General features: G+C 43.2%; 1 protein-coding gene across 1 annotated transcript in view; it reads left to right on the plus strand.

The window, feature by feature from the left end:
• The window catches only part of LOC144506053 (cilia- and flagella-associated protein 47), a 384,789-nt gene that overhangs the window by 251,966 nt on the left and 117,778 nt on the right, over positions 1-15,045 (plus strand). Inside the window, exon 27 of the mRNA XM_078231872.1 lies at positions 11,011-11,118. Within this exon, the coding sequence (XP_078087998.1) occupies positions 11,011-11,118 (108 nt within the window). The remainder of the gene's footprint in view (positions 1-11,010; positions 11,119-15,045) is intronic.

The following is a 15,045-nucleotide window of genomic DNA, read 5'->3' on the forward strand; positions in this document are numbered from 1 at the left end:
GCCCCGATGACCCTGCCATCACTCCAGCTGGGTCGTCCTGTAAACCCTGCTAGAGTGAAACACTCTGGCGGGGTGGGAGAGACTAGTGAGCCCGGAGAATTCAGTCCTGGGCCCGCTAATTACATTTGAATTGTAATTAAAACAGATTAAAATGACTTACCTGGTCTTCACGCTGGTTTCCAGCGCAGGTTTGACGGCATCAGAAATACAGCGCTGGGAGATGTGCTTGTGGCAGGAACGCATGTGCGAATCCTGCGCATGCCCAGACGTGAGATTCTCCCACCTTGCTGCACTAGAAAATGATCATGGCGGGGTGGGAGAATCACCCCTGTAAACTCAAACCAAAGCTTGTGACAAGTCAAAAGGTAAGGGAGTAAAATAATGTGCTTTTTCATTTGTCAAAAGTTAATTAATCGAACATTGTGCATTGGAGCTTTTTTTGTTTTCTTTTGTTTGTGTCAGCCATGGCTCCATTGGTAGGACTCTTATCTCTGAGTCTGTAATGTCCTAACTATGTTAAGGGTTGTGGGTTTTAAACAAAAAGGAAAGTATGTGGTTTGCACACACAGAATCAAAGTAACACACAAGAGGTTTAGTCATAGAGTCATAAAGTCATAGAGGTTTACATCATGAAAACAGGCCCTTCGGCCCAACTTGTCCATGACGTCCTTTTTTTTAACCCCTAAGCTAATCTCAATCGCCCGCATTTGGCCCATATCCCTCTATACCCATCTTATCCATATATCTATCTAAATGCTTTTTAAAAGACAAAATTGTACCCGCCTCTACTACCACCCCTGGCAGCTTAGTCCAGAAACTCACCACCCTCTGTGAAAAAATTGCCCCTCTGGACACTTTTGTATCTCTCTCCTCTCACCTTAAACCTATGCCCTCTAGTTTTAGACTCCCCTACCTTTGGGAAAAGATATTGACTATCTAGCTGATCTGTGCCCCTCATTATTTTATAGATCTCTGTAAGATCACACCTCAACCTCCTACGCTCCAGAGAAAAGTGTCCCAGTCTATCCAGCTTCTCCTTATAACTCAAACCATCAAGTCCCGGTAGCAGCCTAGTAAATCTCTTCTGTACTCTTTCTAGTTTAATAATATCCTTTCTATAATAAGGTGACCAGAACTGTACACAGTATTCCAAGTGTGGCCTTACCAATGTCTTGTACAACTTCAACAAGACGTCCCAACTCCTGTGTTCAATGTCTGACCGATGAAACGAAGCATGCCGAATGCCTTCTTCACCACTCTGTCCACCTGTGACTCCACTTTCAAGGAGCTATGAACCTGTACCCATAGATCTCTTTGTTCTGTAACTCTCCCCAACGCCCTACCATTAACTGAGTAAGTCCTGCCCTGGTTCAATATACCAAAATGCATCACCTCGCATTTGTCTAAATTAAACTCCATCTGCCATTCATTAGCTCAAGATCAAGATCCCTTTGTAATCGGAGATAACTTTCTTCACTGTCCACTATGCCACCAATCTTGGTGTCATCTGCAAACTTACTAACCATGCCTCCTAAATTCTCATCCAAATCATTAATATAAATGACAAACAACAGTGGACCCAGCACTGATCCCTAAGGCTGGTCGCAGGCCTCCAGTTTGAAAAACAACACTCTACAACCACCCTCTGGCTTCTGTCAAGAATTTTGTATCCATTTAGATACCTCACCCTGGATCCCGTGAGATTTAACCTTATGCAACAACCTACCATGAGGTACCTTATCAAAGGCCTTGCTAAAGTCCATGCAGACAACATCAACTGCACTGCCCTCATCTACCTTCTTGGTTACCCCTTCAAAAAACTCAATCAAATTTGTGAGACATGATTTTCCACTCACAAAACCATGCTGACTGTCCCTAATCAGTCCTTGCGTCTCTAAATGCCTGCAGATCCTGTCTCTCAAAATACCTTCCAACAATTTACCCACCACAGATGTGAGGCTCACTGGCTGTAATTCCCAGGCTTTTCCCTGCAGCCCTTTTTAAACAAAGGCACAACATTTGCCACTCTCCAATCTTCATTATTGAAAGAGATATCCTCTGCACAAAACAGAAACTGAAATAAAACAGCTGCCTGTGAAACACTCTAATGACTTCACCATCAAATCATGTGATCAGCTCTGAAAGCAGTCATGCAACTATTTAAATATATAATAGAGTCTCAAAGTCCTACTCCAAGGCTTGAGTACAAAATTCAAGGTTGCCATTCCTGTGTTGTACATGCTTTTATATGGTGTTTTTCCTGTACATCAGTCAATGAAGTACTTCTAAAATATAATCTCTCTTGTGCAGTTACCTATTGTGGTTAAAATAACAACTAAATTGCACAATGATGCTACCCATTCTTTGCAAACTATTGTTGCTCATTTTCTGGATATGTCATCAACCAGATGGATGAGTTTCCAAGAGTGCAAAGCATTATTGATGACATCCTCATTGAGGCATAAAAATAAATAGAATTACATAGAATTTACAGCACAGATAGAAAACCATTCATCCTAACAGGTTGATGTTTCATATAATTTGTGCGTCACTTGCCTCTGAATTTCTACTCTCACAAATTCCCTTTTAAAAACATTTTATTTGTTTGTAGTTTACTCAGTTAAGCTCTTACCGTCAATTTGTGCTTTATGTTCATGCTCTATTACTTAAACCTGAATGAGGGCACAGAGGGTGACTAGTCTATTTTCTGCCATTTTCTCCTATCCTTTCCCAAGGGCAGTGTGTTACTAGACTTCCAGTTACGACTTTACCCATGACTCTATTTTCTCGTGTCTGTGTTTGCTGCTCAGTGGCCAGTGAACTACAAGAGTATCACAGCTTGTTCTTAACCAACTTCTGCACCTTTCACGCGAGAGTCACTGGCCAGTAAACAACAGTAGGGCTTCTGGCTGAGATTTTGCTTTTCTCAGGCAAGTGTCAGAAAGCAGCATGTCGATCTAGAGCAGGGGTCTCCAAACTATGGCCCGCGGGCCACATCCGGCCCGCAGCGGGCTAACATCTGGCCCACAGCCAGTGGGGCGGGATGGGATTCTTGCTGCCTAATACACTCCCGCGTCCAGAACCCCGCTGCTGACTCAGGATCCGGACGCGGGGATGGAAGCCACTGGCCGGACATTTGCTGCCGCTCCGTGTGGTGTCTGATGGACCCATGGGAATCCCCGCCTTCTTTACCAGCCTATTGTCCAATCAGAGCTGCCGTCCTGTGACTGACAGTTCATTAAACGAATCAGCAATTGAGACATCTGTTATCCAATTGCTGCTCTGCATTGACTGAGTGACAGCTGCTTTATCCAATCTGTAAGCTCCATCTGTCTGAAATGAGCGAGAACAATGACAATGATGGCGGCAATTCAGATCAATTCAGTTATGGAAGAAAAAAAGAAAAGAAAAGTGGACAGTGAGTGCCGCCTGTTTAATGAAGAATGGGGTGTAAAGTACTTCTTTGTACAAGCAGGTGATCAAGCCTTGTGTGTCATATGCAACAAAACTGTTGCCGTTTTGAAGGAGTACAATGTACGTCGGCACTATGAGACCAAACATGAACCAAGTTATTCCCAATTCACAGGAACATAGCGTTCGGAAAAAATTGAATCAATGCAACGCAGGTTGCTTTCCCAACAAGCTTTTTTTACGCAGAAGATAACTGAAAATGAAGCTTTAACCAGGGCCAGTTACAAACTAGCTTATGTGTTGGCTAAAAGAAGAAAGCCATTCACCGATGGAGATCTCATCAAAGAGTGTATAATGGAAGCAGTGGAAGAGTTATCTCCAGAAAAAGCAAATCTGTTCAAAATCATCAGTCTTGCGCCCAATACTGTTGCTCTTGAATTGAGGATATAGGAAGCAATATATTTCATCAAATTGCAGACAAAGCAAGAAATTTTCAGTTGTATTCTCTCGCACTTGATGAATCAACTGATGTGTGTGACACATCACAACTCCTAGTATTCATCCGTGGCATCCACAGTGAATTTAATGTGACACAACAATTAGCATCGGTGCATAGCATGCACAGCACTGTAACTGGAGAAGACATCTTCAAAGAATTGCAAAAAACTGTGTTAGAATATAACCTGGAGTGGAATAAACTGCAATGCGTGACAATTGATGGAGGAAAGAACATGTCTGGGTTGAAGAAAGATTTGGTTGGACAAATCACAAAAGCTTGTGAGGTTGGTGGATTCTCAAAGCCCATGTTTCTGCATTGCATTATCCATCAACAAGCATTGTGCAGAAAATATGTGGATATGTCTTGCGTTCTGAAACCTGTTGTTTCAAAAGTGAATTTCATTCGATCTCACGGGCTTAATCATCGCCAGTTCATTTATAAAACTAATTTTTTTTCTTTGGCCCCCGTAAACGTGTAAAATATACGATGTGGCCCTCGTACTGAAAAGTTTGGAGACCCCTAAGCTAGAGGAACTTTGCATAATGTAAACTCAGCATAACTGCTGCAATAACAGTGATGAGATATTCCACCTCCCTCTTGTGTTGAAGTAGATCAGTATAGTGTGATTGCACAAGCTGCTCTAATTTAATAGTTTTAAAATATTGTGATGATACTGTGCCTTTAAGAATTTTTAGAAAAGGTTTCTTGTGAGGGGTGTTTAAAATTTAGCTCTGGTTTATGATGCTAATTCGTCTGCTCCAGGCAGCCCACATGCTGAGAATGCGGAAGAATAATTGTTCCTAGACAGTGGGGTGTTTAATCTGAGTAAATTCATTTTTTTGTTTATTTTTGTTTTTTCCCCGGGGACTCAGAGTAGGGTTTAATTAGGTTGACTAATTTGGAGCAGAGTCATGAGAATGGGTAGAGCTATGCTTATAGAGATAAACATGCAGATTCTGCTTGGGTCTGCAAGGAGCAGGACATCTTTATTTTTCTCCCTCTCTCACTCTCTGGATTAGGCTGTTTGGGACCTGCTAGAAAATAGGTCGCTCTCTCCAGAAGTGTTCTGGAGGCTTGAGGACTGGCAGCCCACTTGAGCCTGTGTTATTTTGCTAAATGATTTTGAAGAGGAGTTTAAGTCTATGAGGAATATTGGTTAAATTGGAATTAATAGAGATAGATTAGCGGTTAAGAATTGTATCTTGTCATGTTTAATCATAGAAATCATAGAAACCCTACAGTACAGAAAGAGGCCATTCGGCCCATCGAGTCTGCACCGACCACAATCCCACCCAGGCCCTACCCCCATATCCCTACATATTTACTTACTAATCCCTCTAACCTACACATCTCAAGACACTAAGGGCAATTTTTTTAGCATAGTCAATCAACCTAACCCGCACATCTTTGGACTGTGGGAGGAAACCGGAGCACCCGGAGGAAACCCACACAGACACGAGGAGAATGTGCAAACTCCACACAGACAGTGACCCAAGCCGGGAATCGAACCCAGGTCCCTGGAGCTGTGAAGCAGCAGTGCTAACCACTGTGCTACCGTGCCGCCCGGTATTTCAACTGTTAAAAGTTAGGCTAATTCACTCATTGTATTAAAACTGTATCATTAAAATAAAGTTTATTTTGGTAAAAGCTTCCTAGTGTTCAGTAGAATTACACCTGGAGTGAAAGAGCTTATCCTCACACTAATGCCAAAATAAAAATAGGTGGGGTTTAGTCTAACTTCATGTTATACTTGAAAGTGGAGTCACCGGTGGACAGAGTGGTGAAGAAAGCAGAACATTGAATACAGGAGTTGGGACGTCTTGTTGAAGTTGTACAAGACATTGGTAAGGCCACATTTGGAATACTGTGCACAGTTCTAGTCACCCTATTATAGAAAGGATATTATTAAACTAGAAAGAGTGCAGAAAAGACTTACTAGAACGCTATCAGGACTTGATGTTTATAAGGAGAGGCTGGATAGACTGGGACTTTTTCCCTGGAGCGTAGGAGACTTAGGGGGTGATCTTATAGAGGTCTATAAAATCATGAGGGGCATAGATTAGCTTTATAGTCAGCATCTTTTTCCAAAGGTAGGGGAGTCTAAAACTAGAGGGCATAGGTTTAAGGGGAGAAATACAAAAGAGTCCAGAGGGACAATTTTTTCTCACACAGGGCGGTGAGTGTCTGGAACAAGCTGCCAGAAGTAATAGTAGAGCTGGGTACAATTTTGTATTTTAAAAAGCATTTAGACAGTTACATGGGTAAGATGGGTGTAGAGGGATATGGACCAAACGCGGGCAATTGGGACTAGCCTAGTGGTTTAAAAAAGAAGGGTAGCATGGACAAGTTGGGCTGAAGGGTCTGTTTCCATGCTGTAAACCTCCATGACTCTATGACCTTGGAATTTCTGATTTGGTCTGGAATGTGCATATGTTTGTAATTTGATATATCAATTAACAAAATGTGAATGTTTTCACAATTTTTCAAAGAATCATTCCTTATTAACTATAATTATTGAAGAGCTTATCCTGCTGTTTTACACTGCCTATAATTACATTTGGACAGATCCAGTCCCACTGAGTTCCTGTTGTCTGATGTCTTTTCTTCAGTGGGATTGACAACTTTCCATTAGCTTTTTGATATTTTAAAGAGGGATCACTTCCTCATCTCAGATAATGCTGGATTACTCACTTGATGGCTGTCAAATCTTTGACAAGTAACAGCAGCAACACGTTCTGAACTGTTAATTTTGTAAACTTTTGTGAAAAAGAACATTGCTTTAGGTTTATGGTAACATTTTGTACCAAAATAAAAATAGTAGCTTGATTGTTTTTCAGTACAATTCGAGACTATCAAGAGGAACAATGGGGGCAATTTCACCATCCTGCTGCACCCGTTTTCAGGCGCGATGTGGTGGTAAAATTGGACGTAAAGGGCTTGGTGCAATTGGCGTCAGTTTTCATGACCGGCGCCAGTCTGACGCCTGGGCAGTGCCCACTGGGCAGTACTGGGGTGGGGCCATTGGGGGGGGCTGTGGGGGAGGGGCTAATGAGGGGAGGGGCTAATGGGGGTAGGGGTCCCATTGCCACTCTGCAGCTATTGGTGGAGGGGAGTGAGGGAGAGATGGCCTGCTGCCACTCTGCAGGGATCGGTGGTGTGGGGGGGGGGGGGGTGGCTGCTGTCACTCTGTAGCCATCAGTGGAGGGAAGGCGGTGAGTCCGCGATTGGTGGAGGGAGGGGGGTAAGTTGAGCCATGGGCCCACACGATTGCAGGGAGGTGGCTGCTTCAGGCAACCTACACTGGCAAGGGCCTGACAGCTCTCTCTTTGTCTGTCAGACAGACCCCTGCTACTGTTAATGCGCATGCGCAGCATCAGGGGCTTGCACATGCGCACTACCTCCCTCTGAAGGGTTTCGGGCACGTTATGCCCTGCCCATAGGTTTCTGCAGTGAGCAACAGACTTGCAGAGTGCGTATCGCGGGGGGCGGGGGGGGGGGGGGACGGGACGGGACGGGGGGGGGGGGGGGGGGGGGACCTGAAAACACTCCCAAAAGACAGATCTGAAACTCTCCCAGTTCCAAGTCCACCGAGCACTTGGGGAAAAAAATGGTAAAATTGCTCCCAATATATTCCCTGTTTCCATGCATATTACTGATTCTATTTTCTATAATTTATATAAGAACTCAAATAATGGCCAGTTAGAGTTGCTGTGAAATAGCCAACCTCAGAAAGAGTAGTTTGTTTACATGTTGCTGAAACTCCCATGAGTGTTTTCACGATTAATAGGACAAAATGCTGGGTCGAATTTGTTCACTTGGGTGTTTGGGTGTACCTGAGAGTCAACAGTGGGAAATGGAAGGGGATGGATTGTGTCCCAAAGTTAGATTTCTGCTCCAGAATTATTCAATAAGATACTTCTGTAGCCCGCCAACTTTGCCTGTTGCACATAACTAAGGGATGGGGGGAATTATAGATGGGTTTTCTTTTCAGACTGTTTTACCCATGGATTGCCCAATGGCCAGTGGCAGAAAGGAATATCTGGGGAACCTTGCTGAGGCCTGCTTGTAGCTGGCAACAAATGCTCCCATACCTGAAGTCCATTAACTCCCTAATGTTTTGTTTAGTACTATCTGAGTTTTTTGTCTGTGTTTAAAATATTTAAAATTTATTTAAAAGTTACTTTTAGTATTAGTTTCCCCTTGTGTGGCTGAGAGCCCAGATTCCCATAAAAACGTTTACTTTGTTGACACAAGTACAGGGAAGAGAAAACTTCACTTGATTGACAGCTTTATGATATTATAATTTTTATATTTATGAATATTTTTCTGCGCTTTGTTTTGTGAGGTGTCAAATGCTCCTGTTATTGATACTTCAAAGGTCTGATTGACACTTTTATCGGGTTATAGTAACAGCGGTTTTGAAAAATGAATGGGTATTTTGTAAGCAATTCAACACATGCCTTTGTTTCTCTAAGGCTCATTGGTTCTGCACAGAGTATATACTGAGTGAATGGGCATGAAAATGTTTTGAGATTATGAAGAGCTATTGGGGGTGGGCAGAGCATAGTTTGACATTGGGGCATAGAGGTGGCATGGGGAGTGGGTCAGGGGTGGTGTGAGCTATGAGGGGTAGAGGGCCAAAAATTTAGGAGAAAACTTGGATAAAGTCCCAGAGAACAGAGGTACGGCTTTTAACCAGTCTGCCTCGGCATTCAGCCATCCCTCGAATGCTCCCAAGATGTTTCCAGGAGAGGCTTGCCTGTACTTATACTGCCCCCATCTCTCAAAAGTGGGTCTGATGGGACACTTTTTACTAAGTCAGAAAATTTCATGACTGCAGTTACCTGTCTGAGCCCTCGGTGCATTCATGTAGTTTACTAAATTCTGTCTTCTTTACTATATTACAAGTGTTTTCCTGCATTTAACCATCAAATGGCATAGTGGCAGAGTGGTTAGCACTGCTGCTTCACAGCACCAGGGATCCGGGTGCAAATCTGGCCTTGGATGACTGTGTGGAGTTTGCACATTCTCCCCGTGTCTGTGTAGGTTTTCTCCAGGTGCTGCAGTTTCCTCCCACAGTCCAAAGGTGTGCAGGTTAGGTTGATTAGCCATGTTAAATTGCCACTTAGTATAGGGGGGTTAGCAGGGTAAATATGTGGATTATAGGCTCGCGCCTGGGTGGGATTTTTGTCAGTGCAGGCCAGATGGCTGAATGGCCTCCTTCTGCACTTCAATTCTATGAATCTGTGATAAACCTTTCCAATAGTAGGACTTTCATTGCGGTGCAATGAGCCTCCTATTCGTTTGCCTGATTAAAATTATTTTAAATGTTCAGACGTTAGCAACTGTTGAAATAAGCTGACAATTGATGTGTGCTATCTCGCTGATTGTCATGTCTATTTCATAAGAACATAAGAACATAAGAAATAGGAGCAGGAGTAGGCCATCTAGCCCCTCGAGCCTGCCCCGCCATTCAATAAGATCATGGCTGATCTGACGTGGATCAGTACCACTTACCCGCCTGATCCCCATAACCCTTAATTCCCTTACCGATCAGGAATCCATCCATCCGCGCTTTAAACATATTCAGCGAGGTAGCCTCCACCACCTCAGTGGGCAGAGAATTCCAGAGATTCACCACCCTCTGGGAGAAGAAGTTCCTCCTCAACTCTGTCTTAAACCGACCCCCCTTTATTTTGAGGCTGTGTCCTCTAGTTTTAACTTCCTTACTAAGTGGAAAGAATCTCTCCGCCTCCACCCTATCCAGCCCCCGCATTATCTTATAAGTCTCCATAAGATCCCCCCTCATCCTTCTAAACTCCAACGAGTACAAACCCAATCTCCTCAGCCTCTCCTCATAATCCAAACCCCTCATCTCCGGTATCAACCTGGTGAACCTTCTCTGCACTCCCTCCAATGCCAATATATCCTTCCTCATATAAGGGGACCAATACTGCACACAGTATTCCAGCTGCGGCCTCACCAATGCCCTGTACAGGTGCATCAAGACATCCCTGCTTTTATATTCTATCCCCTTCGCAATATAGGCCAACATCCCATTTGCCTTCTTGATCACCTGTTGTACCTGCAGACTGGGCTTTTGCGTCTCATGCACAAGGACCCCCAGGTCCCTTTGCACGGTAGCATGTTTTAATTTGTTTCCATTGAGATAGTAATCCCATTTGTTATTATTTCCTCCAAAGTGTATAACCTCGCATTTCTCAACGTTATACTCCATTTGCCATATCCTCGCCCACTCACTCAGCCTGTCCAAATCTCTCTGCAGATCTTCTCCGTCCTCCACACGATTCACTTTTCCACTTATCTTTGTGTCGTCTGCAAACTTCGTTACCCTACACTCCGTCCCCTCCTCCAGATCATCTATATAAATGGTAAATAGTTGCGGCCCGAGTACCGATCCCTGCGGCACGCCACTAGTTACCTTCCTCCAACCGGAAAAACACCCATTTATTCCGACTCATTGCTTCCTGTCGGATAGCCAGTCCCCAATCCACTTTAACACACTCCCCCCAACTCCGTGTGCCCTAATCTTCTTCAGTAGCCTTTTATGGGGCACCTTATCAAACGCCTTTTGGAAATCCAAAAACACCGCATCCACCGGTTCTCCTCCATCAACCGCCCTAGTCACATCTTCATAAAAATCCAACATGTTCGTCAAGCACGACTTTCCCCTCTTGAATCCATGCTGCGTCTGATTGATCGAACCATTTCTATCCAGATGCCCTGCTATCTCCTCTTTAATAATGGATTCCAGCATTTTCCCTACTACAGACGTTAAGCTGACCGGCCTATAGTTACCCGCCTTTTGTCTCCTTCCTTTTTTAAACAGCGGCGTAACATTAGCCGTTTTCCAATCAACCGGCACTACCCCAGAATGCAACGAGTTTTGATAAATAATCACTAACGCATCCACTATTACCTCTGACATTTCTTTCAATACCCTGGGATGCAAATTTCAAACAATAAAATCCTCGTCAAACAATATAATGGTACAAGTGATGTAATGAATAACAAAAGCTTGATTGTTGTTTTATATTTGAGTAGTGAAATAAAATTCTCTTATCTGTTCTTATTTGCAGTGTTACCTTCCACTCGGATCTCGTGGGAGAGTTTTGGTATGAACTAAACCTCATTGCAATGAAGCCAACACCAATTACTCTTCCAGAGCTGCAGTGTGAGCTGGGAAAGTAAGTCCCCTACTACATAACAAATAATTTCTAAGTAGAGATAACTGTAAACGCCAACAAGTATCCTAGGTTTCTTTTGTGTGGCAGACCCACTAAAATTGTCATAACTGAGCACCAACTTGAAGACAGTAAGAAATAGTGATATAATTATAATAAAAGATGTGTGTATAGTGTGAATGCCGTGCGTTGCAGTTCCAAGAACACTTTCTGGTTATACCCAGGACTATCGTGCATGTCTATCATGCTCTTCTATCTCCTGGGAGATTTTCATTTTAATTACTTCTGAGTGAACCCTCCAAGCGCAGTCTTTAAGGTGGGTGTTGCAATTGGACACTGAGCTCGGAAAGCTCTTGAGCTTCATCCTCGAGAGAGGTGGTACTGTGATGTTATTTTTCAGTGTAATCTGCTTGGGAGCACTTACCGTGACTTAAAGAAAAATTATTTTGCTGTCATTTAACTTGAAATTGAACACTAAAGAATGAGAGATTAGTAATGGTGATCAAAAGCTTGCTCAGAGACTGAGTAAAGAGATAAGTTTAAAGTTTAAAAATGTTTTAAAAGTTTTTTTAAAGTTTACATTCTTTTGAAAGTTTGAAGTTTTAAAAACGTATTCGTAGCACAAGTAGGCTTACATTAACATTGCAATGAAGTTACTGTGAAAATCCCCTAGTTGACACACTCTGGTGACTGTTCAGGTACGTGGAGGGAGAATTTAGCATGGCCAGTGCACCTAATAAGATAGGAGGTGGGGGAATTTAGAGTGAATTTCAGGAAGTGGTGTCTCGTTAATTGAATGCACAATTACTAGCGGTGGAATGAAGAGTGTGAAAATTCATAAAATGTTGTAATCAGAAGAATGGAGCGTTCAGGTAGAGGATGGTCTGAGAACTACAGATGGTTATATAGTTAGGGAGGAGCATGGCCCTTTTGTGATTTATAGAAAAATATTTTAAATATGGGGCATGGGGTGTCAATGAGGTCCTTGGCACTCTTCCATGAAATAGAAATTCTGCAGACTAAACCTAAATGCAAGTTTTCAATGGCAGAAACATCTCCCTACTCATTTCACTGTGCGTTTGTTAATGGCCTCCAATTCTGTCCCATTTTAATCCAATGCTGCTCCAGTAACAGGCGACTGTGACGTGGCTACAATTCTGCAGGCCCCTTTGGGACTGCGATAGCCTTTTCCTTATGGCAGCTGAGGCCTGAGATGGTCTGCTCAGTCTGAAGGCTGCATCACATGAACCACTGCAAAGTATGGCCTGACCTTTGCTGATTTCTGCCGCACAAACCAGAATCTGAGATGACTGGGGAAGAGGTCACACACATGGTACTAACATGAAAATACTGAATTGTTACAGCATGGAAGGAGACCATTTGTTCAGTGCTGACTCTCTGTAAGGACAGCTCAGTTAGTTCCAATGCTCTGCCCCCACTTCCTTATAGCTTTGCAATTGTTTTCTCTTCATTCCATTTCCCATTTCCCATTTAAAAATCATGATTAAATTGACCTCTGTCACACACTCAGGCAGTGCATCAGACACTAACCACTCACTGCATTAAAGTCTTTCCTGTTAGCTCTGTTTCTTTTGCCCTTTGTCCTTTGGTTCTTGATCCTTTCACCAAGGGGAACAGTTTCACCCTCTCTATTCTATCAGCTACCCCATTTGAGACATCATTCTGGGAATTCACACTTGCAACAAGCATTGGGAAATTTGTTCAAAGGTTAATAATCAGATTATTGAATCCTAATGCGTCCATACTCCAAGCTCAATTGCAGGAAAGGACAAAGATAGACCAAGAATACAAGTTTTAAATTTGGGGAAGCCCAATTTTACAAGTTAAGATGTAATTTTCTGGAAGTGGACTGGAAACAGCCACTTGAAGGTAAATTAATGTCAGCAGTGGGAGATGTTCAAGGACGAGACATAGCGGGTTCAGAACAAACATGGGAAATGGAAAATGAAATGAAGAGAAAACAATTGCAAAGCTATAAGGAAGTGGGGGCAGGACATTGGAATTAACTGAGCTGTCCTTGCAGAGAGTCAGCACTGAACAAATGGTCTCCTTCCATGCTGTAACAATTCAGTATTTTCATGTTAGTACCATGTGTGTGACCTCTTCCCCAGTCATCTCAGATTCTGGTTCGTGCTTTTCTGGTGGGTCAAGGTGGGAGATGTGCGTCGTCGGCCTTGAACTGGGCTTTGCGCATGCGCCGGGAACGCTTGCGCATCTCCCAAAGCTGGCGAACAGTCACCGGTCAGACCACGCTGGAAACCAGCGGGAAGGCAGATAAGTAATTTAAATCTTTTAAAAATGTATTTCAAATATGTTTATCAGTTTATTATTGGGAACTTTCAGGTCCCGATTGAATCTCTCACCTCACCAGGAGTACTTCATTCCGGTGGAATTCACTGTGGGGGTCCCGGGCTGGCCAGCGATCGAGCTGGCCAGCAAACGGGGAGTCTGACAGATCGGGACCACTGTTGCATGCGTAGAATTCCAGAACTGTCAAACTCTGGCGCGAATAGGCCCCATCCCCCTGAGTTTTTAATGAGGTTCATGACTGGGATCTCTTTATTGCACAGAGTGCGGAGATTCAGGTGAGAAGCTGAACTGAAAAAACAGTCAGGATTTAGAACAGTTTTCCCGCCAATTCAGCACTTTTGAGAGAATCGCGGCACTTATTTCAGACACTAAGAACACAATTAGCAGAAAACCTAGAGAAGAATAGAAAGTGAAAAGGCAAAAGTAAAGGAAAAAGTTAGGAGAACAAAAAGAAACATGAAAACATATTGGCAATTAAAATTAAAGAAATCACAAAGATGTCTTGCAGATACATAAGGAGCAAGAGGAAAGAGTAGGACAGATCAGAGAGTAAAAAAGGTAACCCTCATGTTGAGGTGGAAGTCGTGGGCAGAATTCTCAAAGAATGAGTCTATGTTCACCAAAGAAAGAGCAATGCAGACATTGTAGTTAAGGAGGAGGGTTGTAAATATTGCATGAGAAAAGCAAAGTGAGAGAGACAATGCTAAGGAGTTTAGCATCTTTGGAAGTACATAAATTGCTGGTCCCATATGAAATATATCCCACAAGGGAGAAAATAGCTGAGGATCTGACTACGTTTTCCAAATCTCTTTGGCTTCAGGCCAAAGACTCAAGTACTGTTAATGTTGTTTAAGAAGGGAGCATGGGATAGACCAGTAATTACAGGCCAGCCAGCCTAACCTCGGTGGTGGAAGAATTATTGGAAAAAGGGTTAAGGGTTGATATAAATCAATGGCCATTGGAGGCGGGTGCAAATCCCGGAATGACCACTAAATCTTGCAGGAGGCCAAGGACGGGATTTGTGCCGGCAAGATCTCACAATGAGATCTTCTCTACCCCCTGCTGGTGACGTAATCAGCTTACATCCAGGAATGACATGAACCTGATTTCAGGCTTGATATCACTACTTCCACTCTCTTCCTATCTTTCCATTGAGCTGGCGTGACCTTGCACTGATCTTACGGTTCCTGCTGTTGTTGCCGTTCTTAGACCCCGCCACTCCAATCAATGGTGTGAATCTCGCTCCTCTTTTGAAATTGCAAAGTTTCGTTCAATACAGTGAGAAAAGCTGGCCATGCAGCCTGCAAGCTTCACACTAAATTTTCTCATCCGAACCAACACTTTTGGGAAGGTTCCGGCCAATTTTTAGAAAGGTACAGATTAATTCGGGACAGTCAGCATGGATTTGTTAAGGGAAAGTCACCTATACTACTGCCATTGGCAATGTTGTTGCCAATTTGTGCCAATGTCAGTGCTGATGATGGTGCCAGTGCAGGTAGTTAATTGTATATTAATTACTGTATACAGGTGATGGGCAATAACTGAGGTTTCACTTGAGCACAGAGAAAATGATACTTATTGAACGATAATATGGTTGAG

This window comes from Mustelus asterias, chromosome 17 (assembly GCF_964213995.1).
Source record: "Mustelus asterias chromosome 17, sMusAst1.hap1.1, whole genome shotgun sequence".
NCBI lineage: Eukaryota > Metazoa > Chordata > Chondrichthyes > Carcharhiniformes > Triakidae > Mustelus > Mustelus asterias.